This window comes from Canis lupus, chromosome 27 (genome assembly GCF_011100685.1).
Source record: "Canis lupus familiaris isolate Mischka breed German Shepherd chromosome 27, alternate assembly UU_Cfam_GSD_1.0, whole genome shotgun sequence".
Taxonomy (NCBI): Eukaryota; Metazoa; Chordata; class Mammalia; order Carnivora; family Canidae; genus Canis; species Canis lupus.
In genome coordinates this window covers 8898962-8923772 of record NC_049248.1, presented here as the reverse complement: position 1 = coordinate 8923772, position 24811 = coordinate 8898962, and the positions used below count along the sequence as shown (strand labels likewise).

The window sequence follows — 24811 nt, the reverse complement described above, 5'->3', positions numbered from 1 at the left end:
GGAGCCTGCTTCTCCCTCTGCCTGTGTCTCTGCCTCTCTCTTTCTGTGTGTCTCTCATGAATAAATACAATCATCAATCAATCAATCAATCAATCTAGAAGCAGCTGGGTGGCTCAGATGGCTGGGCATCTGCCTTTGGCTCAGGTCATGATCACAGGGCCCTGGGTTTGAGCCCTGCATCAGGTTCCCTGCTCAGTGGGGAGTCTGCTTATCCCTCTTCCTCTGTGTGCTTTCTCTCTTTCTCTCTGTCTCATTCTCAAATAAATAAAATCTTTAAGAAAAAAATCTAAGGGCATCTAGGTAGCTGGGTCAGTTATGCATCTGACTTTTGATTTCAGCTCAGGTCACTATCTCAGGATCCTGAAATTAGGCTCCGTGCTGGGTTTGGAACTTGCATTAGATTCTCTCCCTGTCCCTCTGCACCCCCCCCTCCCCTGCTATAAACAAACAAACAAAAAATAAAGACAAAACCCAAAAGGTGAGTAGTCCAATTATTTTCCTGTCCTCAGTTCCATTTCCACTCTTCAGTGGAATGGAAACAGAGCATCTATCCTTGTGCTCTGCTCTGTTTTGCAGAGGACTAGACCCCTGTAAATTGTACTTCCTGGAATCTGTGGGCAGCTGGGTTCTGGTTGTGTTTGACCAAAGAGAGGAAGTCCTGGGAGAGACTGGAAGACAGGAAAATGGGAGAAGCCATTGTTCTATCTCTGTTTCTGGAAAGCTCCCCTCTAACAATGCAAGGCTGCAGGCTATACAGGCTTGGGCAGTTTCAGCAGCAGACTCTAGGGGTTCTGGCAATATTGTTGGCAGGGAGTGTGTTCTGTGCTCAGATCTCCCTCCCCTGGGTGTGGAGCAACACCTGCAAACACTACACTTCGGGTTACCCGCCCTTCTCAGTTTGCTCCATGAGCTCTTCATTTATTTATGATAGTCACTGAGAGAGAGAGCGCGCGAGGCAGAGACACAGGCAGAGGGAGAAGCAGGCTCCATGCACCGGGAGCCCGACGTGGGATTCGATCCCGGGTCTCCAGGATCGCGCCCTGGGCCAAAGGCAGGCACTAAACCGCTGCGCCACCCAGGGATCCCTTCAAATATTTTCATAACAATTCCTCTTCATAGATTTGCGATGTTTGAAATACCTGGTGTGGTTTCGGCTTTCTTGTCTGCACCCTGACAGAGTGTTTGAAATGGCCTAGTGTAGCTAAACAGACAGAGGGCTCTGGATGACTGTTAAGGTCTTGGTCTGGAATTAATCTGCTCAATACCATCCACCCAGGTTAGTGGGTAGATGTAGAGGGGTTTTTTGTTTGTCTTTTTGTTTTTAAAGGAGGAAACTAAGTTTTAAGAATTTATGAGAGGAAAAAAAAAAAAAAGAATTTATGAGAGGGACACCCGGATGGTTCAGTGGTTGAGCATCTGCCTTTGGCTCAGGGCGTGATTCTGAGATCTGGGATCAAGTCCCACATCCGGCTCCCTGCAAGGAGCCTGCTTCTCCCTCTGCCTGTGTCTCTGCCTCTCTCTGTGTGTGTCTCTCATGAATGAATAAATAAATCTTTAAAAATAATTAATTGATTAATTAATTTATGAAAGAGTATAAGCAGTGTGTGGGGTGGAGGGCCCAAGGGAGAGGGAGAAACAGGCTCTCCATTGAGAAGGGAACCCAATGTGAGGCTCCGAGATCCCAGGACCCCGGGATCCTGACCTGAGCAGGAGGCAGATGCTTAAGCAACTGAGCCACCCAGTCACCCTGACATAGAGGTTTTTTTTTTTTTTTTTTAAATTTTTATTTATTTATTTATGATAGTCACACAGAGAGAGAGAGAGAGGCAGAGACACAGGCAGAGGGAGAAGCAGGCTCCATGCACCGGGAGCCCGACGTGGGATTCGATCCCGGGTCTCCAGGATCGTGCCCTGGGCCAAAGGCAGGCGCCAAACCGCTGCGCCACCCAGAGATCCCGACATAGAGGTTTTTGAGTGTGTTTCGCTTCCTTTGTCTTTTATTAGAGAAGATGGTATAATACAGGAATAGACTTAATAGCATGGCCCCTGGTAATACATACGCATTTCAAGCCTGCTTCTCCCATTACATCCCAATAGGAGTCATATACATGGATAGGCTGACTGTTTAGGGAAAATGAGTCATGCTTGGTTTAGAAGGATCTACTTAGGAGAGCAACTTTCAGCTCCTGACAAAGAGCCACAGAGAGTGTGTATCCACCTTGAAAGCCACAGAACTATAACCTCAGGAGCAACAGCAATTGAGGGGTAAATGGAACACACTCACTTAAAAAAAAAAACAAATCCAATGCAAGATTTTAAAGGTCTACAATTCTGGGGGCACCTGGATGACTCAGTTATATCATGTGACTCTTGATCTTGGAGTTATAAGTTTGAGCCCCACATTGGGTGTAGAGATTACTTAAAAAACAAAATCTTTAAACAATTTTGATAAAATCTGGAAAGACTTGATTATTTTAAAAAGATAAGGCACACATTCTGATTTTAGGAATGAAAATACATGGCATTCCTATTTATTCCAAAAGCTCTAAATATAATAAGAGAAAAAAATATATATAATAAGAGAACCTCACACTTGTTAAAATGACTATTATCAAGATAAGACATAACAAGTGTTGGTAAGAATGTGGAGAAAAGGGAATCCTCGTGCACTGTTGGTGGGAATGTAAATTGGTGCAGCCACTGTGGAAAATAGTGAAGGTTCTTCAAAAATTTGGAAATAGGGATGCCTGGGCAGCTCAGTGGTTGACCGGTTGCCTTTGGCTCAGGTGGTAATCCCGGGGTCCAGGGATGGAGTCCCACATCGGGCTCCCTGCTGGGAGCCTCCTTCTCCCTCTGCCTAGGTCTCTGCTTCTCTCTCTGTGTCTCTCTCATGAATAAATAAAATCTTTAAGAAAAATAAATAAATTTTTTAAAGTGTCATATTCAGCCATAAAAAAAGAAGGAAATTCTATTTGCAAAAATGTAGATGGACCTTGAGAGTATTATGCTAAGTGAAATAAAGTCAGAGAAAGACAAATACTACATGATCTTACATGTGGAATCCAAAAAAGTCAAACTTATAGAAACGGAGTAGAATGGTGTTTGCCAGGGGCTGGGCATGGGGAGAGAAATGGGGAGATGTTCATCAATAAGATGAGTCTTAAAAAAAAAATAATAATAATAAGATGAGTCTTACAATAAGATGTAAGTCATAAGAGGAGTAAATTCCAGAGAGCTAATGTACAACACGGTGACTATGGTTAGTGATACTCTATTGTATCCTCGAAAGTTGTTATAAGAGTAAAACTTTAATGTACCCACCATAGCAACAACAACAACAACAATGAAATGATAATTATGAGAGGGGATGGATGTAATTAACCTTATTGTCATAAACATTTTGCAATATATACATGTATCAAATCATCACATTGTACATCTTAAACTTACATGATGTTATATGCCAATTATAGCTCAGTAAAACTGAAAAAAAAAAGCATGTAAATACTTACCCTGATAAATTTGAAATTTACTTAAAAATTTCCTACAAAATCACAACATACCAATAATATCTGTAGAAGGAAGAAATCTGAAGAGTTATATATGCATTTTTCACCAGCTCTAAGTAAAACCTTGTCACAAAGGGAAAAACATAGATTGGAGTGCTATTAATATAACAGAAGCGACAGACTTAAAATATAAACAAACCTGAGTCAGAAAGCTACTCACCAAGTCCTCAGTCCAGGAGGGTTCTGATAAAACAGTAGCAGAAGGAGTCCCATCCTTCCCAATCCCCCCACTAACTTCGCTCTGACCCCAAGTCTAAAAATGTGAGGGATGAAGTCACGTTCTTCTTTCTGACAGCAGGTGGAGCCATTGAGACATGTACAACTTGCCGCAAAAAAAGCTAAAGACCCCACAGACCACCTTCTATGATGATTTAACAGATGGATGCACGGGTTTTCCTCGTTGAAATCAGCCAAGCTCCTGACTCTAATGTGCCAAACCTGGTAGCAGTTTTCAATCCCAGTTGGTCCAGCTCCAAGGCACCCAAAAGCTGGGGTACATTGTACATCCTACCCAGAAGCAGGGGTTTTATTAGGTTTCAGGATCTGTCCCCGAAGAGATCTGAAAAGTGAAGCCACCTTCATGCCTGTTGACATGTATGGCTAGAGAGCATGTCTCACTCCTATGCGGGAGGAACATGAACATGATGTTCACCAGGGAGCCTGTCCACAGGCAAGAAAGGAGTCAGCAGAGAGGCTCCAATGGCCAGGGGAACTACAACCTTTTCAGAGAGAAACAGCGAGCAAGAGCAGGGGAAGGAGCAGATGGAGAAGCAGACTCCCAGAGTCTGACACGGGGGTGGTTGGGGGAAGGGGGGGGCGGCTGGATCCCAGGACCGGGAGATGATGACCTGAGCTGAAGGCAAATGCTTCACAACTAAGCCACTCGGGTGCTCCTGCAACATTTTAATTTGTGGCAAGTCCAGAGAAGTTTTTAAAAATTAGATCATCGGGATCCCTGGGTGGCGCAGCGGTTTAGCGCCTGCCTTTGGCCCAGGGCGTGATCCTGGAGACCCGGGATCGAGTCCCACGTCGGGCTCCCAGTGCATGGAGCCTGCTTCTCCCTCTGCCTGTGTCTCTGCCTCTCTCTGTGTGTGTGACTATCATTAATAAAATAAATAAAAATTAGATCATCTTTTTATCTGCAACACTTTGTGCAGTGGGTATCATGATGCTCATTACACCGAGGAGTATCCCTAAGATGGAAGTCTTAGAAAACCTGAATATTTGACTTAAGTCACAAGCCAGGAAGTAGAGAATCTAAAACCAGATATGACTGTTAAAAATTATCCTGCACAAATTCATTCTCTGAGACAACCTCTAGAATGTGTGTTTGGAAGTTAGGAAATGGGTTGTGCGGGCACTATCTTGTCTAGATTAGGGTCACAATACCACATGATCTCAACTGCTTCTGCGACTAGTAGGCTATGCCAAGAATTCTCTTTCTTAGAAATTAAAAGGGTTTGTCCATTCTTCAAATGCCATCTTCCAGCAGCTGAAAATGTATTTACCTTTTCGAATCCTGGGACCAAATAGAGCAGCAGTTTCTAGCGATAAAAACCTGGTTGATCCGGATGAAAGGGACTCCTAGAGGGGAGTGTTAAGGGAATCAGGATTCCTGACAGGAACCCGGGTGCAGTGTGAGCCAGGAAAGTGATATTTAACACCATTGGAGCAGTGGTTCTCAGCTAGGGGCAGTTCCCCCCCACCCCCCACCCCAGGGTCATTTGGCAATATCTACCAATGTTTGCGGAATAAGGGAATGGGTGTTACTGGCCATAGGAGAGGAAGGACAGGGACTAGGATGGGACAAGGAAGGCCAGGACACATGGAGAGGGCACTTCAAAACTTAGTATTCCAGATAAATATTTAAAGAGTCGGACTTTTACCTGACTGAGCCACCCAGGCTCCCCAAATGCAAAAATCTTAATATGAACATAGGAATGGGGCAGCCTGGGTGGCTCAGCAGTTTAGCGCTGTCTTGGGCCCAGGGCATGATCCTGGAGACCCGGGATGGAGTCCCATGTCGGGCTCCCTGCATGGAGCCTGCTTCTCCCTCTGTCTGTGTCTCTGCCTCTCTCCCTCTCTCTCTGTGTCTCTCATGAATAAATAAATAAAATCTTAAAAAAAAAAAAAAGATTTGAACATAGGAATGAAGGATTGATGATGTTCTGAATGCAGAAGAGAGTGGGATATAAAGCTAGAAAAGATCTAGACTTTATTGCCCCTAACTCTCACTCTAGAAAAAAGATAACACAAAGAAAAAAAGTACTTTTATTTTTTTCAATATTTTACTTGTAAGTCATCTTTACAGCCAACATGGGGCTTGAAATCACAACCCCAAGATCAGGAGTCATATACTCTACTGACTGAGCCAGCCCGGTGCCACACACACACAAAAAAAGTTAAAAAAATAAAATTATTTTAACTAGTTTTAGTGTAAGTTTACTGATCAGCTTTATGATCATATGATTATGAATCTCCTTCTAATAATATTCAAACAATTATGTTAGTCTAACATATCAGATTATAAGAGCTGGGATCCCTGGGTGGCTCAGCGGTTTAGCACCTGCCTTTGGCCCCAGGGCGTGATCCTGGAGTCCCGGGATCAAGTCCCATATCAGGCTCTCGGCATGGAGCCTGCTTCTCCCTCCTCCTGTGTCTCTGCCTCTGTCTCACTCTCTATGTTTATCATGAATAAATAAATATGTAAATCTTTAAAAAAAATAAAAAATAAAAATAAGAGCTGATTAATTTGGTGGAAATTCAATTTATGGTAAGCATAACTTCATAATTTATTAGTAATATAAGTAGTTTATAAATATTTAAGGAAACATATTCAAATTCTCCTAGATGTGGGTAGTGAGAGCCAGTTCAGCCTTCATACTACATCCTTTTGACATGTGGCCATCACTCTTTTGAGTATTTCCTTACTTTTTGGTACCACAAGATATTCCAGGCTCATCTTCGATCTATATGGAATTAAAGAAAGTGAATTCATCTGTGTTAGTTCTTATTTTGGAACTTTGCTGTCCTGCTAGTGCAGTTAGAGAGCTCGATCACTAGGGTATTTATCAAAATAACAGACCGGATGCCAGTACATTTTTTTTTTTAATATGGAACACTTCATGAATTTATGTGTCACCCTTGAACAGAGGCCATGCTAATCTCTGTACCTTTCCAATTTAACTACTGAAGCAAGCACAGATACCAGTACCTTTTACTTTCCTAGAAGATGATTTTAGTCATGTCACTTGGTTCTTTCCTGTTGACTCTCTAATTTTATTCCTTAATTAGTTATTAATCATTTCTAGCATCTATGTAATTTTTTTTTATCTGACTGATGTTTAAGATGCTATTACTAGGGGCACTTAGGTGTCTCAGTTGGTTAATCATCTATCTTCTGCTTAGGTCATGATCCCAGGGTGTTGGGATCCAGCTCCACCCGCAGCAAGCTCCCTGCTCCGTGGGTAGCGTGCTTCTCCCTCTCCCTCTCCCTCTGCCTCCGCCACCCCCCTGCTTGTGCTGTCCCATTTGCTCTCTCCTCTCTTACAAATAAATAAATAAAATCTTTTAAAAAATGTTATTACTAAATTACTGGCTGGCTGAAAGAAGAAGCTCCAGGATTCATGGAAAGCAGAAGTGTTTTTCAGTATTTTGGTATCGGTGAGGAAATGAAAAGCAATCTAAAAAATGAGAAGCAGAAATTTCCAGTTTGGATTGTGACTGAATAGCTGGTGTCAGGTCAACTCTCTGCTGAGATCAGGGAAAGCTGGATAAACACAAAAACTACTTGAGGGATGCCTGGGTGGCTCAGTGGTTGAGCGACTGCCTTCAGCTCAGGTTGTGTTCCCTGGGTCCTGGGATCGAGTTCCACATCAGACTCTCTGCAGGGAGCCTGCTTCTCCCTTTGCTTGTGTCTCTGCCTCTCTGTCTCTCATGAATAAATAAAATCTTAAAACAACAACAACTACTACTACTTGAAAGCATCAGAGAGCTTTCAATGCAGTAAGGAATTGAAGAAGCCAAGGTATCAGAGAAGGGAAGCCTGGACCTGCCTCTTGCTGACTCAGCAGTGCCGGAAAGACTAGGTACCCACCCTGAAAATGGCAATTCAGAGGCTGGGAATCTGAATAGTTTCAGGAATCTCACAGGTTAAGAAGGGAGAAACAAGTGTAGGACCCACCCTGAGCTGCCCTCAGGGAATATTGGAGGGTGAAAAATAGATTCTGACCTCATAAAGACTGACATTTGCAAAAGTAAATTTGGGGGATGCCTGGGTGGCTCGGTGGTTGGGTGTCTGCCTTAGGCTAGTCATGATCCTGTGGTCCACATCGGGCTTCTTGCAGGGAGCCTGCTTCTCCCTCTGCCTGTGTCTCTGCCTCTGTGTTTGTGTGTCTCATGAATAAATAAATACAATCTTTTTTTAAAAATTATTATTCATGAGAGACACAGAGAGAAGCAGAGACACAGGCAGAGGGAGAAGCAGGCTCCCTGTGGGGAGCCTGATGCAGGACTCGATCCCAGAACCCTGGGATCACACCCTGAGCCAAAGGCAGACACTCAACGACTGAGCCACCCAGGTGTCCTAAATAGTTTTAGATTTAAATTGAGATGATAAAAAAGATAAATAATAATAATAATAAATTGAGATGATAGTACCAAGAGTTTCCTGTATATACTACCTACCCAGTTTCTCCTACTATTAACATCGGTATGGTATGGTCATCACTACTAATGACCCAATAATGATACATTATTATTGACTAAAGCCTATACTTTATTCAGATTTTCTTATTTTACAACCTACTGTTCTTTTTCTGTTCCAGATTTAACCAGGATACATTACATTTAGTCATCAAGTCTTAAATTTCTTCAGGCTGTGACAGTTTCTCAGATTTTCCTTGTTTTTGATGACCTTGATGGAGGAATATTGGTCATATATTTTGTACAATGTCCCATATTGAAATTTGATATATTTCTCATGATAAATTGGATTGAGGGTTTTTCAGAGCAAAACCAGAGGTAAAGTCCCATTGTCATCTCATCATATCAAGGATACATACTATCAACATGCTTATTGCTATTAACGTTGACCTTGATCACCTGGCTGAGGTAATGTTTGTCAGTTTTCTCCATTGTAAATTTACTCTTTTATCCTCCTTTGTATTGTACTCTTTGGAAAGAAGTCCTATGCACAGCCACATTTAAGGGACGGAGAGTTAAAAAGGGGGGGGGGGGATGGAGAGTTATGCTCCGACTTAAGTTTGTATACATAATATCTAGTATTTAATAAACAATATTAGACATACAAAAAGACAAGAGTTGGGATCCCTGGGTGGCGCAGCGGTTTGGCGCCTGCCTTTGGCCCAGGGCGCGATCCTGGAGACCCAGGATCGAATTCCACATCAGGCTCCCGGTGCATGGAGCCTGCTTCTCCCTCTGCCTGTGTCTCTGCCTCTCTCTCTCTCTCTCTGTGACTATCATAAATAAATAAAAATTAAAAAAAAAATTAAAAAAAAAAAAAAAGACAAGAGTTGACTTAAACAGAAAATAAAATAAAAACCCAGGTCCAGAGATTAGAGTTATTAGAATCAGACTTAAAATACCTATGATTAATATGCTTAAGAATATAAGTAATAGAAGGAAAAATTTCAGCAAAGCACTAGAAACTAAAAAATATATATACATATGTGTATATATCCATACATTATATATGTATATATGTATATTTGGGTTTGGGAGTTTGTTCTTTTTTTAAGATTTTATTTATTTATTCATGAGAGACACAGAGAGAGAGGCAGAGACTGATGTGGGACTTAATCCCAAGACCCCGGGACCACGCCCTGGGCAGAAAGCAGGCACTCAACCGCTGAGCCACCCAGGTGTCCCAGTATACATGTATATATTTGGAAAAAAGAGTAACAAATTAAGAACTTTTTTTTATTTTATCATTTTATTTTTTTAAGAACTTTTTTTTAAAACCATGCCCAATGTGGGTCTCAAACTCATGACCCCAGATCAAAAGTCCCATGCTCTACCCACTGAGCCAGCCAGCTGTTCCACAAATTAAGAACTTTAAAAAAAAAAAAGATTTTATTTTATTTATTCATGAGAGACACAGAGAGAGGCAGAGACATAGGCAGAGGGAGAAGCAGGCTCCATGAAGGGAGCCTGATGTGGAATTCAATCCCAGGACTCCAGGATCACGACCTGAGCCAAAGTCGGAAGCTTAAACGCTGGGCCACCCAGGCGTTCCAAATTAAGAACTTAATACGTGAATTTCACAGCAGATTAAACACAGCTGAATAAGAAATTAGTTGGGGGGATCCCTGGGTGGCTCAGCGGTTTGGCGCCTTCGGCCCAGGGCGTGATCCTGGAGTCCCGGAATCGAGTCCCACGTCGGGCTCCCTGCATGGAGCCTGCTTCTCCCGCTGCCTGTGTCTCTGCCTCTCTCTCTTTGTGTCTCTCATGAATAAATAAATAAAATCTTAAAAAAAAAAAAAAAGAAATTAGTTGGGGTTCCTGGCAGGCTCAGTGAGTAGAGCACACGTAGAGCACACAACTCTTGATCTTGGGGTTGTGAGTTCAAGACTCACATTTGGCACAGAGGTTACCTAAAAAAAAAAAGAGAGAGAAAATTTAGTTAACTGAAAGATAAGTGAGAAGAAAATATCCATACAGGGATGCCTGGGTGGCTCAGCAGTTGAGCATTTGCTTTTCACTCAGGGCATGATGTCTCTGCCTATCTCTGTGTGTCACTCATAATAAATAAATAAATACATACATACATACATACATACATACATATATACATACATAAATAATCTTTTTTTAAAAAATCCATACAGAAGACCAGAAAGACAAAACAACAGGAGAGAGCCTAGGTGGCATATATGGGTCCTTGTGAGAAGGTCTAACATATGTAATTGAGTTCCAGAAGGAGAATTTAAAAAGAATGAGGTAAAAGAAAATTTTGAAGATGAAATGGCCAAGATTTTACAAAACTGAGGAATGACATCAAGACAGAGTCAAGATGTTCCTCACACTCATGGGATTACAGAACAAACAAGAGCAGAACAAAACAAAGAATAATTTGAACCAATCAGAGAAAATGGGAAGCAAAAGTACTAAAGAATGTAAAGGGTAAAGATGATGTCTACATCATTCTCTAGAATGGTACCTTTTAACAATTTAATATAATAGTTTGAGAAATTGTTATTTTATGCTTTTTTACTGAATATTTTTCAAGGATTAGCAGTGGAAGAAGACTCTCAATGCTACTGTAGTTATCAGTACCAAATAAGTGTGTATAAATAAAACATTAAAATTAAACATCAGGGGCAGCCTGGGTGGCTCAGCGGTTTAGCGCCACCTTCAGCCCAGGGCGTGATCCTGGGGACCTGGGATTGAGTCCCACGTCGGGCTCCCTGCATGGAGCCTGCTTCTCCCTCTGCCTGTGTCTGCCTCTCTCTCTCTCTCTCTCTCTCTGTGTGTGTCTCTCATGAATAATTAAATAAAATATTATTAAAAATTAAGCATCAGAAACTAATATAAGTTGCCTAATAGGAATTAAATACTTGAAAAAAACAGCATCAGATACATTTAATTAGTTCTTTCTTTTTTTAATGATTTTATTTATTTATTCATAAGAGACACAGAGAGAGAGAGAGAGGCAGAGACACAGGCAGAGGGATAAGCAGGCCCCTCATGGGAAGTGTGATGCAGGACTCGATCCCAGGACCCTGGGGATCATGCCCTGAGCCAAAAGCGGATGCCCAACCACTAAGCCACCCAGGCGTCCCCCATTCTTTTATTCTTTACTTTTCTTTTTTCTTTTCTTTTCTTTTTTTTTCTTTTCTTTCTTCTTTCTTCTTTCTTTCTTTCTTTCTTTCTTTCTTTCTTTCTTTCTTTCTTTCTTTCTTTCTTTCTTTCTTTCTTTCTTTCTTTCTTTCTTTCTTTCTTTCTTTCTTTCTTATCTTCCCTTGTATCTTGGCTAACGTGGGTTCCATAAGGAAAATTTGAATGTCACAGCAGTTTATGCTCATTATACTCTGAGGCTGTAGGATTTGGAGCTGTCAGTATTCCTCTGAGAGATTTCTTTCTTTTTGGGGGGGGACAGAGGCGTGGAGAGAGTGCATATATGCATGAATGGGGTGGGGAGAGGGAGAGGGAGAGAAAGAATCCCAAGCAGGCTCCATGCCCAGCATGAAGCTCAATGTAGGGCTCCATCCCATGACCCTGAGATTATGACCTGACCAAAATCAAGAGTAAGATGCATTACTGACTGAGCCACCCAGGTGCCCCCTCTGAAAGATTTCTGTGCCCCTCCCACCACCCCATTTTCCCTCCACACACATATTCCTGTTAAGCAGAGACTTTATAAGCCTGCGTATAAAAACCTACAAGGAATATCAAAGAATCAGTTCATGGGAAAAAAAATTTATTACTTTTGTCAGTGTTCTAACTAGATAGCAATCATTCTGAGCATACATAGATTTTTATCCTGTATAGGGCATTTCAACTTTGACTCCCATGCTTAAACAGGCACATTAAGAATGGAGGAAGTTGAAAACGATCATGATTAGAGAGACTCAGGGGATGATGTTGATGGAAAGGGAAGTGCATGACCACATGGAAGAGGCCAGCAACATGGTGCTGAAGTGTTACACTGAAACTATTAAGTGTGTGTTCATTAACAAGCGCCAACTGCTTTTATGTGGGATAATAATTACTCTAATATGAGATCTTTGCCCTCAACAAACTTATTATTATTCAAAAGCTTTTAGCAATATGTTGCAACTAACTCTGCTTTTGATAGAATGTGGATATTTCCCAGAAGTGGAAAAGAAAAAAATGTCTGGATGGTTGGGCCATTAGATCAATAACTGGACCACAATAATATTTTACTCAGTAAGGTATGAGAGTTTTTAGATATGTTGGTCGGACCCCTATTGATCTTCCTTGATGATGAATTTGATGACAACTATTACAGAGGCTCGAGCTGAAAGCTTTGTTGGTGGGATGTAGGATTGACTAGATACAAGGGAAGAAACCCATGATAGGCTATGAATGGGAAAGCACTTAGATGTCTAAAGCAAACAGAAATATCAAAGGACAAAGACAGAGAAACATCAGAAAGGAACTCAAAAGCAACTACACACAAAACCTTAATATGGGAAAGTTATCTTGATCCATCGATGTTTGACAGCCACCAATAACCCATTACTAATTCTGTAGTCATGCTTACTTTACCATCAACCTTGACACCTGCCCTAACACCAAACACCTTGGACAACTGCCATCTACCCAGGGACTATTGATTACTCTTCAAATAAAACTATTTTGGAGGACAACTGTACCTATCAAAATGTAAAACATGCGTGCCATTTGAGGAAGCAGTGTTACTTCCAGAAAACTATTTTAGATATGTGCAAAAGAATTTATGTTTCAAGTATGTTCACATCAGCATAATTTGTCACAGAATATTATAGGGTGAGCATGTTTTTTTAACAAAATGAAGTATTTCTATATTATGAAATTACTTTCTGACCTTGTAGAAATGAGTTAGACTTTCCAGGACTAACTGGAGCTATCCATATTTGTATTTCTGGGTTTTTAAAAGCTATACATAGGGGCGTCTGGGTGGCTCAGTGGTTGAACATCTGCCTTTAACTCAGGGCGTGATCCTGGAGTCCCGGATTGAGTCCCGCATCAGGCTCCCTGCATGGAGCCTACTTCTCTCTCTGCCTATGTCTCTGCCTTTCTCTGTCTCTCTCTCATGAATAAATTTTAAAAATATATTTAAAAAATAAATAAAATTAAAACTATACATAAATGCTTTTAAGAAGTAAGTCAGGTGAACCTGGATGGCTTTGTTGGTGGAACATGTGACCCTTGATCTTGGGGTTGTGGGTTCCAGCCCCACACTGGGTATAGAGATTACTTAAAGATACAATCTTAAAAAAAAAGTCAAAAAAATGTTGCCTCTAACTTAGCACTTGCACCCACATGCTCTGCCTTTTCTCCTATTACAACAGACAGCCTCTCTATGCATCTAACTAATGCCAAACTCAGCATGTGTGCACAAAATCTCATCCCCGTGATTTAGTCTAGGATGTTGCTCCCCTCTCTCCTTATTCATCATTTCTTTTTCCTCCCTGTGGATCATGTCCATGAGCATCAAAATTGTCCTCATTTCCCCCACTTTAAATACACCTTCTCTTAAAGCTACTCTCACCATCAGCTACTCTCCTGTGTCTTTAGCTAATTTCCTTACAGCAAACTCCTCAGAAGAGTACAGTATTTCTTGCTCATATTCCAGCCCAATGTGAACATGCTTGGCTAGGTGGCTCTCCATAGCATCTAGACCTAGACTCCTTCCATCGTATGTGCTGCCATTTCCTAGGTCTTAAGCATCTTCTCCAGTCAATCGATAGATGTGGAAAAGAGAGAAAGGATTGTGCCAGACTGGGGGTGATGCCTGTCACTTCCACTCACATTGCATTGGCCAGAAGTCAATTATATGGTCATTCTTAACTGCAGAAAAGGTGTGTCCTCCAAAAGAGAAAGGAAACACAAATACTGGTGAATATTAACACCAGGTCTCTTATTCCCATTATCCAGGATACTTTACAAAAGGGCAAGACTTGTGGAGTGACAGTTTTCCATACTTTTGCACAATCTCCAATCCTCTGATGCCTCAATTTCTGTCTACCCTTTCATATCTTCTTGCTGCACTTCCCTTCTTAGCCATGGTCCATAGTCACAATTACTCTTGCAAATACATACATTTGGCCTTCCTCTTTTAGTCATTTCCACTACATAAAAATCCATTACTCCAGATTACACTGCAATCTCACCAATCCAGCAGTCAATCTTAGCCACATTTATTGTAGAACAAGTAGAACTTATGTTTGTCCTGATGTGAAGCTATATAAATTGGCATCAATTATTTTATATTGTTGAGGCACCTGGGTGGCTCAGTTGGTTAAATCGTCTGACTCTGGGTTTCAGCTCAGGGTTGTGGGCTCCCTGCTTAGTGGGGAGTCTGCTTGAGATTCTCCCCCTTATCCTCTGTCCAAACTTTACCCCTCTCATGCTCTCTTTCTCTTTCTAAAGTAAATAAATCAATCCTTAAAAAAAAAAATTGACCCTTGACTGGTTCAGTTGGTATAGCATGCAACTCTTGATCTTGGGGTGGTGAGTATAAGGCCCACATTGGGCATAAAGCCTATAATGTGTGTGTGTGTATATATATATATATATATATATACACACACACACACGGACTCCACCCCCACCCCCAGAGATTCTGAGTTAATTGCTCTGCAGTGTGCCCAGACATCAGATTCTAGCGTTGGGAGTCATTGGTTGAGTTTGGTGCTTTTCAAACTTCTATGTAGCATCTAGGGATCTTGCTAAAAATGCAGATTCTGATTCAGTAGCTATTGGGGAGGGGCAACCCAGTTTTGAGATTGAGTCTTTTATGAACACAATTATGTCAAGAAGTTCAATTCTCTTGTTTTTTAGAGGCAGCTGGGAAAGTCTTTAAAAATGGATTAAGGAATTTTAATAGTCTACCATCAGATGTCCCCAGATGGCTCTAGAATTCTGCATTAGTAGTATATTGGTATGCTGAGGGGAAAGCTGAAGTACTGAGGGAAAGAGTGATGACGCACTAGACAGCCGCAAGATTTTCCGGAGTCACAGCTGGGAGCAATCTGAGAGGATGAGCTCAAGCATCAGGCAAGAGGTACTGGCCTTAGAAAGGAGAGTGGATATTTCACTCAAGGACAGTTTTATGATGCAGAACTAGAGAGCCTTTGCTTGTAGTTTCAGGGGAAGAAGAATACTTAATTGTTTCTAAGATTCTTTTTACTAACATTTTTCTGTTAGGAAAACCTGTATTCTCAAAGCTGAACACAGGAAAAGAAGCAGTTCTGAGAAACTCAACACTGACAATATGAAAAAAATTAAAATCTAAGAGAATCTTTGAATAATTGAAATTGAATGCTGAAAGTATAGATAATTGTTTGAGAAAAAAGGACGATCCCACTCCTCTGCAAACAGAATTCTCCTGGACAGTTGGTGCTTCTCTGCTAGCTAAAACAAGCACCTGGGGGTGCCTGGGGGGCTCAGTTGGTTAAGGGTCTGCCTTTGGCTCAGGTCATGATCCTGGGATCGAGCCCTATGTAGGCCCCTTGTCCTGCTTCCTGCTTAGCTGGGAGCCTGTTTCTCCTTCTCTGGGAGTCTGCTCCTCCCCCATACTCATGCTCTATGCTCTCTCTCTCTCTCTCTCTCTCAAATAAATAAATAAAATCTTTTAAAAAATTAAATAAAACAGGCACCTGGACAGGGATCAAATTTTGCTGCTTGGAACTGACAAATATCCACAGATCAATTTGCTTACAGTTTGCATCTCAGATACACTATTTATTGTTTCTGTTAATGGTATTTCTGGGAAGATAGCTCCAACTTGTGTCCTAAATTTAATTCATGTCAAGTAATAAAAACATGACATGTTTATGACTATAAAAAATAAAACAGCAGCAGTCAATAATAAGCTGTACTTAGTGGGGAAGCTTACTTAAAGTGTATAAACCTTCTTACTTCCCAAGTCACCGTGAATGGGTAGAGCCCATTATCTCCTTGTGAGATTCTTCATAAAGGAGTAAAAAAACTTTGACAGGTGCACAAATGCAGTATGTCTGAGAAATTCTGCCTTAAAAAGAATATAGGGGATCCCTGGGTGGCGCAGCGGTTTAGCGCCTGCCTTTGGCCCAGGGCGCGATCCTGGAGACCCGGGATCGAATCCCACGTCAGGCTCCCGGTGCATGGAGCCTGCTTCTCCCTCTGCCTGTGTCTCTGCCTCTCTCTCTCACTCTCTGTGACTATCATAAAAAAAAAAAAAAAAAAAAAAAAGAATATATAAGCCATTAAATAGTCGGCTTTTACATGGTCAGATAAAAGAAACAAAACTGTATACGTTTCTGCATAAGTAAAAAATATATACTTTTTTTGATCAAATATATGCCTATAAAAAGTTGTAACTAAAGTTTTAACATTGTTACACTAAATAAAAAATAGTGTATCTAAGTGTAAGTGCCTAAGTGTATCTAAGGCAATAAATAAAAAATAGCATTGAAATAATATAACTAGGGACGTTTGGGTGGCTCAGTTGGTTGAGCATCTGCCTTCAGCTCGGGTCACCCGGATCCCCAGGTCCTGAGACTGAGTCCTGGATCAAGCTCCCTGCTGAATGGGGAGCCGGCTTTTCCCTCTGCCTCTGCCCCTCCCGCTGCTCCTGCTCTCTCTCTTGCTCACTCTCTCTCAATAAATAAATAAAATCTTAAAAAAAAAAAAAAAAAAGAGGGCAGCCCAGGTGGCTCAGCGGTTTAGCGCCGCCTTCAGCCCGGGAAGTAATCCTGGAGACCAGGGATCAAGTCCCACATCGGGCTCCCTGCGTGGAGCCTGCTTCTCTCTCTGCCTGTGTCTCTGCCTCTCTCTCTCTCTCTCTTTCTCTCTGTGTCTCTCATGAATAAATAAATAAAATCTTTTTTTAAAAATGTAACTAATGTGCTTATTAAGTAGCTCTTTTACTTTAAGGATTTACTTATTTGTGAGAGAGGAGAGGAGGAGGGGAGACAAGCAGAGCAGGGAACCTGATGCGGGGCTCAATCTCAGGACCCTGAAACCATGATCTGAGCTGAAATCAAGAGTTGAATGCTTAACTAACTGAGCCACCTAGGTGCCCTTGTCTCTTCTTAAGATAACTGATACCATTTATACTGAAAAGTTTCAGCAGGATCTATGTTATAAAAACTTAATTCCGAAATATTTAGATTACAATTCTTTAAAAGATTTGTTTATTTATATTTATATTTACATATTTATTTATTTTTATTCATGAGAGGCACAGAGAGGCAGAGACATAGAAAGAGGGAGAAGCAGGCTCCTCGAGGGGAGCCTGACCAGGACTCCATCGCAGGACCCAGTATCACGCCCTGAGCCAAAGGCAGATGCTCAACCCCTGAGCCACCCAGACACCCCTAGATTACAATTGTTTTTAATTTTTTTTTTTTTTTATGATAGTCACAGAGAGAGAGAGAGAGAGAGAGAGAGAGAGACACAGGCAGAGGGAGAAGCAGGCTCCATGCACCGGGAGCCCGACGTGGGATTCGATCCCGGGTCTCCAGGATCGCGCCCTGGGCCAAAGGCAGGCGCCAAACCGCTGCGCCACCCAGGGATCCCTACAATTGTTTTTAAAGGGAATTCACAATGTGGTCTGAAAGGAAAGACATCGGCTTATCTGTAGCCAAACCAGCAATGTTTCACTCTTTTTTTTTTTTTTTTTTTTTTTGTTTCACTCTTTAATACCTCTTCCAATTGACTCTGTTTTCTAATGAAAAGAAAAACAGGGCAGCCCCGGTGGCGCAGTGGTGTGGCGCCGCCTGCAGCCCAGGGTGTGATCCTGGAGACCGGGATCGAGTCCCACATCGGGCTCCCTACATGGAGCCTGCTCTTCCCTCTGCCTGTGTCTTTGCCTCTCTCTCTGTGTCTCTCTTGAATAAATATTTTTTTAATTTTTATTTATTTATGAGAGAGAGAGAGAGAGAGAGAGAGAGAGAGAGACGCAGAGACACAGGCAGAGGGAGAAGCAGGCTCCATGCACCGGGAGCCCGATGTGGGATTCGATCCTGGGTCTCCAAGATCACGCCCTGGGCCAAAGGCAGGCGCCAAACCGCTGCGCCACCCAGGGATCCCTCTCATGAATAAATAAAATCTAAAAAAAAAAAAAAAAAAATTCCCCGATTTCTTTCCTCGGGATGTAGAAAACATATTAGGTCGAATCCGGACTCAGAAAAAAATGGGCAAAAACATCTGACTTTTGTGATGATACAATCTGTAGTGAATGTTCTACGATACTTTGGTGGCCCTCGATTATAGCTCCCCATTCTTTTCTTTTTTTAAGATTTTATTTATTTATTCATAGAGACAGAGAGAGAGAGAGAGAGAGAGAGAGGCAGAGACACAGGCACCATACAGAGAGCCTGACGCGGGACTCGATCCAGGGTCCCCAGGATCACGCCCTGGGCTGCAGGCGGCGCTAAACCACTGCGCCACCGGGGCTGCCCATAGCTCCCCATTCTATACATGTTCTTTGTATATGTGAGTAAAGTAGGGTTGATAAAGCTGGCTTGCCCCCAGTTTTACACAATTTGCTTTGCCTTAAAGTCACACTCTAGAAACCTTGGTAAGGTAGATACAGCAGTGAGGCCAAAAGGCCACACTTTATTTTCTTTTTAAGATTTTATTTATTTATTCCTGAGAGACACAGAGAGAGAGGTAGAGACACAGGCAGAGAGGGAAGCAGGCTCCACGCAGAGAGCCTGACGTGGGACTCGATCCTGGGTCTCCAGGATCACGCCCTGGGCAGAAGACGACGCTAAACCGCTGAGCCAACTGGGCTGCCCATGGCCACACTTTTTACATGAATTTCATTCCATTTAAAATCCACATGGATCCATTCATCTTGTCTAGTAAATATGTGTTTATTTTGTGGATATAAAAATCTATTCTTGGGTGCCTGGGTGGCTCAGTGGTTGAATGTCTGCCTTCAGCTCAGGTAGTGATCCCGGGGTCCTGGGATCAAGTCCCACAGCAGGCTCCCCACAGGGAGCCTGCTTCTCCCTCTGCCTATGTTTCTGCCTCTGTCTCTGTGTCTCTCATGAATAAAAAAATAAAATCTTTAAGAAAAAAAAATAAGTAAATAAAAATAAAAGTCTATTTTTGGGGCACCTGGCCCAGTAGGTAGAGCATGTGACTCTTAATCTCAGGGTCTTGAGTTCAACCCCCACATTGAGTATGGAACCTAGCTTTAAAAAAAATTTTTTTTTTTTAAAGCATATTCTAGGGGCACCTGCGTGGCTCCGTCATTAAGCACCTGCCTTCAGCTCAGGTCATGATCTGAGATTGAGCCTTGCATCAAGCTCCCTGCTCTGCAGTCAGTCTGCTTCTCACTCTCCTTCTGCTGCCCCTCCTGCTCATGCTTTATCTCTCTCTCTCTCTCTCTCTCTGCTGAATAATTAAATAAAATTTTTTTTTTTTAATGTTTATTTATTTATGATAGTCACAGAGAGAGAAAGAGAGAGAGGCAGAGACACAGGCAGAGGGAGAAGCAGGCTCCATGCACCGGAAGCCCGATGTGGGATTCGATCCCGGGTCTCCAGGATCGCGCCCTGGGCCAAAGGCAGGCGCTAAACCACTGCGCCACCCAGGGATCCCAAATAAAATATTTTTTTAAGTCTATCCTTACAGAAGATCTAATTTTTTTTTAAATTACTAATTTCTCATTGAAGGCTGCCTCTTTTCTTTTTTTAAAGACTGCCTCTTTTCATACTTACAGGAGAAGAAAATGTCTCAGAGTAAGAAACTCAGTAAATTGTAGTGTAAAATAATTTGTGCACTGTTGTTTTTATACTCAGTACAAAGGCACATTTGAGAAAAACAAAAAGACTTTAAAGAATATAATAGCTAAAATCTCTTAATAAATACTAATGTTCTTCTTTTAAGATTTTATTTATTCATGAGAGACACAGAGAGAGAGGCAGAGACACAGGCAGCGGGAGAAAGGGGAGCCTGATGCGGGACTGCATCCCAGGACTCCAGGATCACGCCCTGAACTGAAGGCAGAAGCTCAACCCCTGAACCACCCAGCTGCCCCAATAAACACTAAGGTTATTAAGGGTCTGAGGCTTAACTTCGGTACTAACGATTTGGAAAGCCACATCAAATATGAAAACTGGATTAAGATTTATTTAAAAACTATAGACATGAAATCGCTTGCTCCTACTCTATGATTTTCATCAAATTATAGTATGAGGGGGATCCCTGGGTGGCGCAGCGGTTTGGCGCCTGCCTTTGGCCCAGGGCGCGATCCTGGAGACCCGGGATCGAGTCCCACATCAGGCTCCCGGTGCATGGAGCCTGCTTCTCCCTCTGCCTGTGTCTCTGCCTCTCTCTCTCTCTCTCTGTGACTATCATAAAAAAAAAAATAAATAAATACTAAAAAAAAAAAAAAAAATTATAGTATGAGTAACCAGTGATAGCATCTCATGCTGTCAAACTCTTATCTGCCATTTATAACTTGCTCTTCCACAGATCAAGTCCTCCTTCCTGTGGAGCCCGCACCATTGCGTCCCCAGTCCCAACCTACCAGGACCAATCAAGGCCTTCATATAAACGAACTGCAGGATCCTCACTGCTTGGGCAAATGTTCATCATAATTCATACTGCCAGGGGCAGCCCAGGTGGCTCAGCGGTTTAGCGCCACCTTCAGCCCAGGGCATGATCCTGGAGACCCGGGATCGAGTCCCACGTCGGGCTCCCTGAATGGTGCCTGCTTCTCCCTCTGCCTGTGTCTCTGCCTGTGTGTGTGTGTGTGTGTCTCATGAATAAATAAATAAAATCTTTAAAAATAATAATAATAATTCACACTGCCCACACTACCAGGAATGAGAATCTAGACAGCAAAACACTGCAAAAAAAGTTCTAGTACAGAGGATAACCTGCACCTTCCTGAAGCATAAAGCAATCATAATCAGGCAACACATGCAGCAAAGGCCTGTGCACACTGACACTCCTGGTTGACAGGAAGTTTCCTGGTGTCTGGTTTATGCTTGGGCTTCTCCGTGGTTTTAACTTCAGCCCAGGAAACATCAGTGTGCAATGACGTGAGCTGTGCGTTGGAGTCCCCTCAGGAGCCTGCTTCTGTCTCTGCCTCTCTCTCTCTCTCTCTCTCTCTCTCTGTCTCTCATGAATAAACAAATAAAATCTTTAAAAATAAAATGAGGGCAGCCCCGGTGACTCAGCAGTTTAGCGCCGCCTTCAGCCCGGGGTGTGATCTGGAGACCCGGGATCGAATCCCGCATGGGGCTCCCGGTGCATGGAGCCTGCTTCTCCCTCTGCCTGTGTCTCTGCCTCTCTCTCTCTGTGTCTCTCATGAATAATAAATAAAATCTTAAAAAAGAAAGAAAGAAAAATAGCACATCCCAAACAAAGTTCTTCCCAGGCTCAAGTATTGTGCGGTTTTGTTTTTTTTTGTTTTGTTTTGTTTTGTTTTGTTTTGAGAATTTTTTTTTTTTTATTTGAGGGGGAGGATAGAGCACAAAGGGAAAGGGAGAAGTAGGCTTCCCCCTGAGCAGAGTCCAACATAGGACCCTAGGATCACAACCTAAGTGAAAAGCAGATGCTTGCCCAAATGGGCCACCTAGGCACCTCCAACGCTCAAGTCTGAAATCGTCCTCTTTGTTATTTACCCACAATCAGAGTAAAGACTTGTGATGGTGGGATCCCTGGGTGGCTCAGCGTCTGAGAACCTGCCTTCCGCCCAGGGCGTGATCCTGGAGACCAGGATCCAGTCCCGCGTCGGGATCCCGGCATGGAGCCTGCTTCTCCCTCTGCCTGTGTCTCTGCCTCTCTCTCTGTGTGTATCTCATGAATAAATAAATAAAATCTTAAAAAAAAAAAAAGACTTGTGATGGCTATAAACAAGAAATAGGCCGGAGAAACAGAAGAGAGAAATGTTTTCATGGTTTCACATTCAAAATGCTGACAATTTTTTAGGAACAAATTTCACCTATTAGTTTAAAAATTACTTAGAAATTTCTCACCAATTTCTAAAGGTTAACTGTGCCTCTATGCTTCTCATTTTCTGGAGAAAAATCTTGTAGTCTTGCAAATATCTCCCTTTTCTCACCACAGAAAGCTCTATTAGCTCTGTCTCTGGTCTGCTTTGTTCATTAATGTATCCCAAAGACCTAGAAGACCACTGAGCACATAACAGGCCTTCAGTAAGGACTCGATAAATGAATTCATCAATAATGACCTCTAATGCACTCTTGCCTTCTTGCTGCATTTAGAAATTTGCAAAAGTGGCACCATCAACCCATTAGGTTTTTCCTGGGACTTTCCTTCACTTTTTAGTGTCAACATTATGTACATAAAAGCTCTCTTTTTCCTTTTACTTCTCCTTTTCATCCCTGGCTCCCCAAGAATTGAGCTTAGACTAGTAGGTATATTACAGTGAAAAATAGGTGAGCTTCTCAGCAAATCCTACATGTGTGTTGCTCAAAGGCCCAGTGCCCCCTCCACACACATGTTCCTATTCTCAGTCTTTGCTGTGTTCATCTTCTACTCTGGGATTTCTTAGGACAGTGAACCCTATAACTCAGGGAGACTCTCCCACCCCACATTACCAAATGTACTTTATTTTTTTGAAGAGTTTATATAGGGATCCCTGGGTGGCGCAGCGGTTTAGCGCCTGCCTTTGGCCCAGGGCGCGATCCTAGAGACCTGGGATCGAATCCCACGTCGGGCTCCCGGTGTATGGAGCCTGCTTCTGTTTCTGCCTCTCTCTCTCTGTGTGCGACTATCATAAATAAATAAAATTTTTTAAAAAAAGAAGAGTTTATATATTTATTTGAAAGAGCGAGAGAATGAGTAGGGGGAGGGGCAGAGGAGAAGCAGGCTCCCCATGGAGCAGGGAGCCCAAGGCAGACTCAATTCCAGGACCCTGGGATCATGACCTCAGCCAAAGGCTGATGCTCAACTGACTGAGCCACCCAGTGAGCCACTCAACTCACTTCCCTACTCCCACGCCCCAAATTTCAGAATGGTAGCTTGAATTGTTGGTGCTTTCCTAGCCTGCAGTTCCAGGGGGGACGATGAGGACTAATATAGGATCCTTCAACAAAGCCCCTTTCTCAACTTTTGAAATCCTGAGAACTTCACTACCCTAATGGCCACCTGTTGCTTCCTGCCACCCAATGCTTTTGTCCTCTCTGATAGTCTGGTTCCCTCAGGAGTTCCCCTACCCCTTTTGTTCAAGTCAGTTGCATTTTTTTTTACACTACAACTTGCTTCCCGCTCATCAACCTCTAGTTAAGTTATAGGAAAATAATTCTGTCACCTTGCACACCTGACACTAAAAAGGTGAATTAACAGCAGTAGGTCATTAGAAACACAGATTCTTGGGTCCCACTCAACACCTACTGAATCATCTCCATTTTAACAAGATTCCTAGGTGCTACAGAACTTTGAAAAGCACCAAACTAGACCAGTGGCTTTGGAGATGGAGATGCTCTAAGAAATCCCAATGTCTAAGACATACCCCAAACCAATTAAATCAGAATCTCTAAGGATGGAGTGCAGGGCTTAGTATTTTTAAAGCTTCTTCCAGTAGCACCAGTTTGAGCCACTAAAGTAAAACTTTTTCTTTCCCTAGGTGGTTGACTATTGGTGTAATCTCTTTATACAAAAAAAATGACTGAAGTCATGATAACTTCAGGAAAAAATAGACTTTTTCTGGAATGCTGATATCTTATCAGGTACTTGCTTTGGCTGGAAAAGACATCCTCCTAACTTCCAAAGAGTATTTCTGAAGATTGGACCATGAGGTGGTTAGACCAAGATTTCCTTCTCCCCCACCCCCATCCCCCACCCCCACACCAGCTATGTGACCTTATCAACACAATTTCCACATCTGTAAAACAGTGATCATAATATGACCGTCACAAGCTTCTTATCTTGAGTGATCATCTGATTCTTTTTGCTCCAGATTAGAACTCAATATCACAAATCCATCCAATTTTCTTAAATAAAAAAGCTATGAAAATCACAAAGACCAGAGCAGAAATAAATGAAATAGCAGAAAAACAAAAATGATTAACAAAATTAAGAGCTATTAAAAGAAAAGATAAATAAAATTGACAAACCTTTAGCAAGACAAGGAAAAAAGGGAGGGATGCCTGGCTGGCTCAGTTTGTGGAGCGTGTGACTTGATCTTGAGGTTGTGGGTTTGAGTCCCACCCTGGGTATAGAGATTACTTAAAAATAAAATCTTGAAAAAAAAAAACCTTCTACTTTTTAGGTGAGTGAATAAAAAGCAATGTACAATCACAGGGTTTAGGAAACAGTAGGCTTCCTTGCTTCCTTCCTCTCTGGGCCCCACTTTTTAAAAAGGTTTATTTTATTTTTTAATTTTTTTTTAAGATTTTATTTATTTATTCATGTGAGACACAGAAAGAGGCAGAGCCATAGGCAGAGAGAGAAGCAAATTCCTTGCAGGGAGCCCGATGTGGGACTCGATGCAGGATTCGATCCCCAGACCCAGGATCATCCCCTGAGCCAAAGGCAGATGCTCAACAACTGAGCCACCCAGGGGTCCCTAAGATTTTATTTAT

The 24811-nt window shown here is 42.2% G+C and overlaps 1 protein-coding gene and 1 non-coding gene across 11 annotated transcripts in view; one reads left to right on the top strand and one right to left on the bottom strand.

Moving 5' to 3' along the window:
- The window catches only part of DPPA3 (developmental pluripotency associated 3), an 85623-nt gene extending 64665 nt beyond the window's left edge, over positions 1–20958 (top strand). For 4 of the 10 annotated variants that reach the window (XM_038576712.1, XM_038576711.1, XM_038576710.1 and 1 more), the window contains exon 7: positions 20730–20953. In XM_038576712.1, coding sequence (XP_038432640.1) covers positions 20730–20810 — 81 coding nt within the window. In that variant the 3' untranslated portion in view covers positions 20811–20953. Of the gene's footprint in view, positions 1–3864; positions 4359–20729 lie in introns of those variants that run through there. The other 6 variants (XM_038576707.1, XM_038576708.1, XM_038576703.1 and 3 more) reach the window with 5 other exon arrangements.
- Positions 6677–6779, bottom strand: LOC119866484. The gene has a single exon (XR_005380232.1). It is a non-coding gene; the product is annotated as a U6 spliceosomal RNA (small nuclear RNA).
- Positions 20959–24811: the final 3853 nt, after the last annotated feature.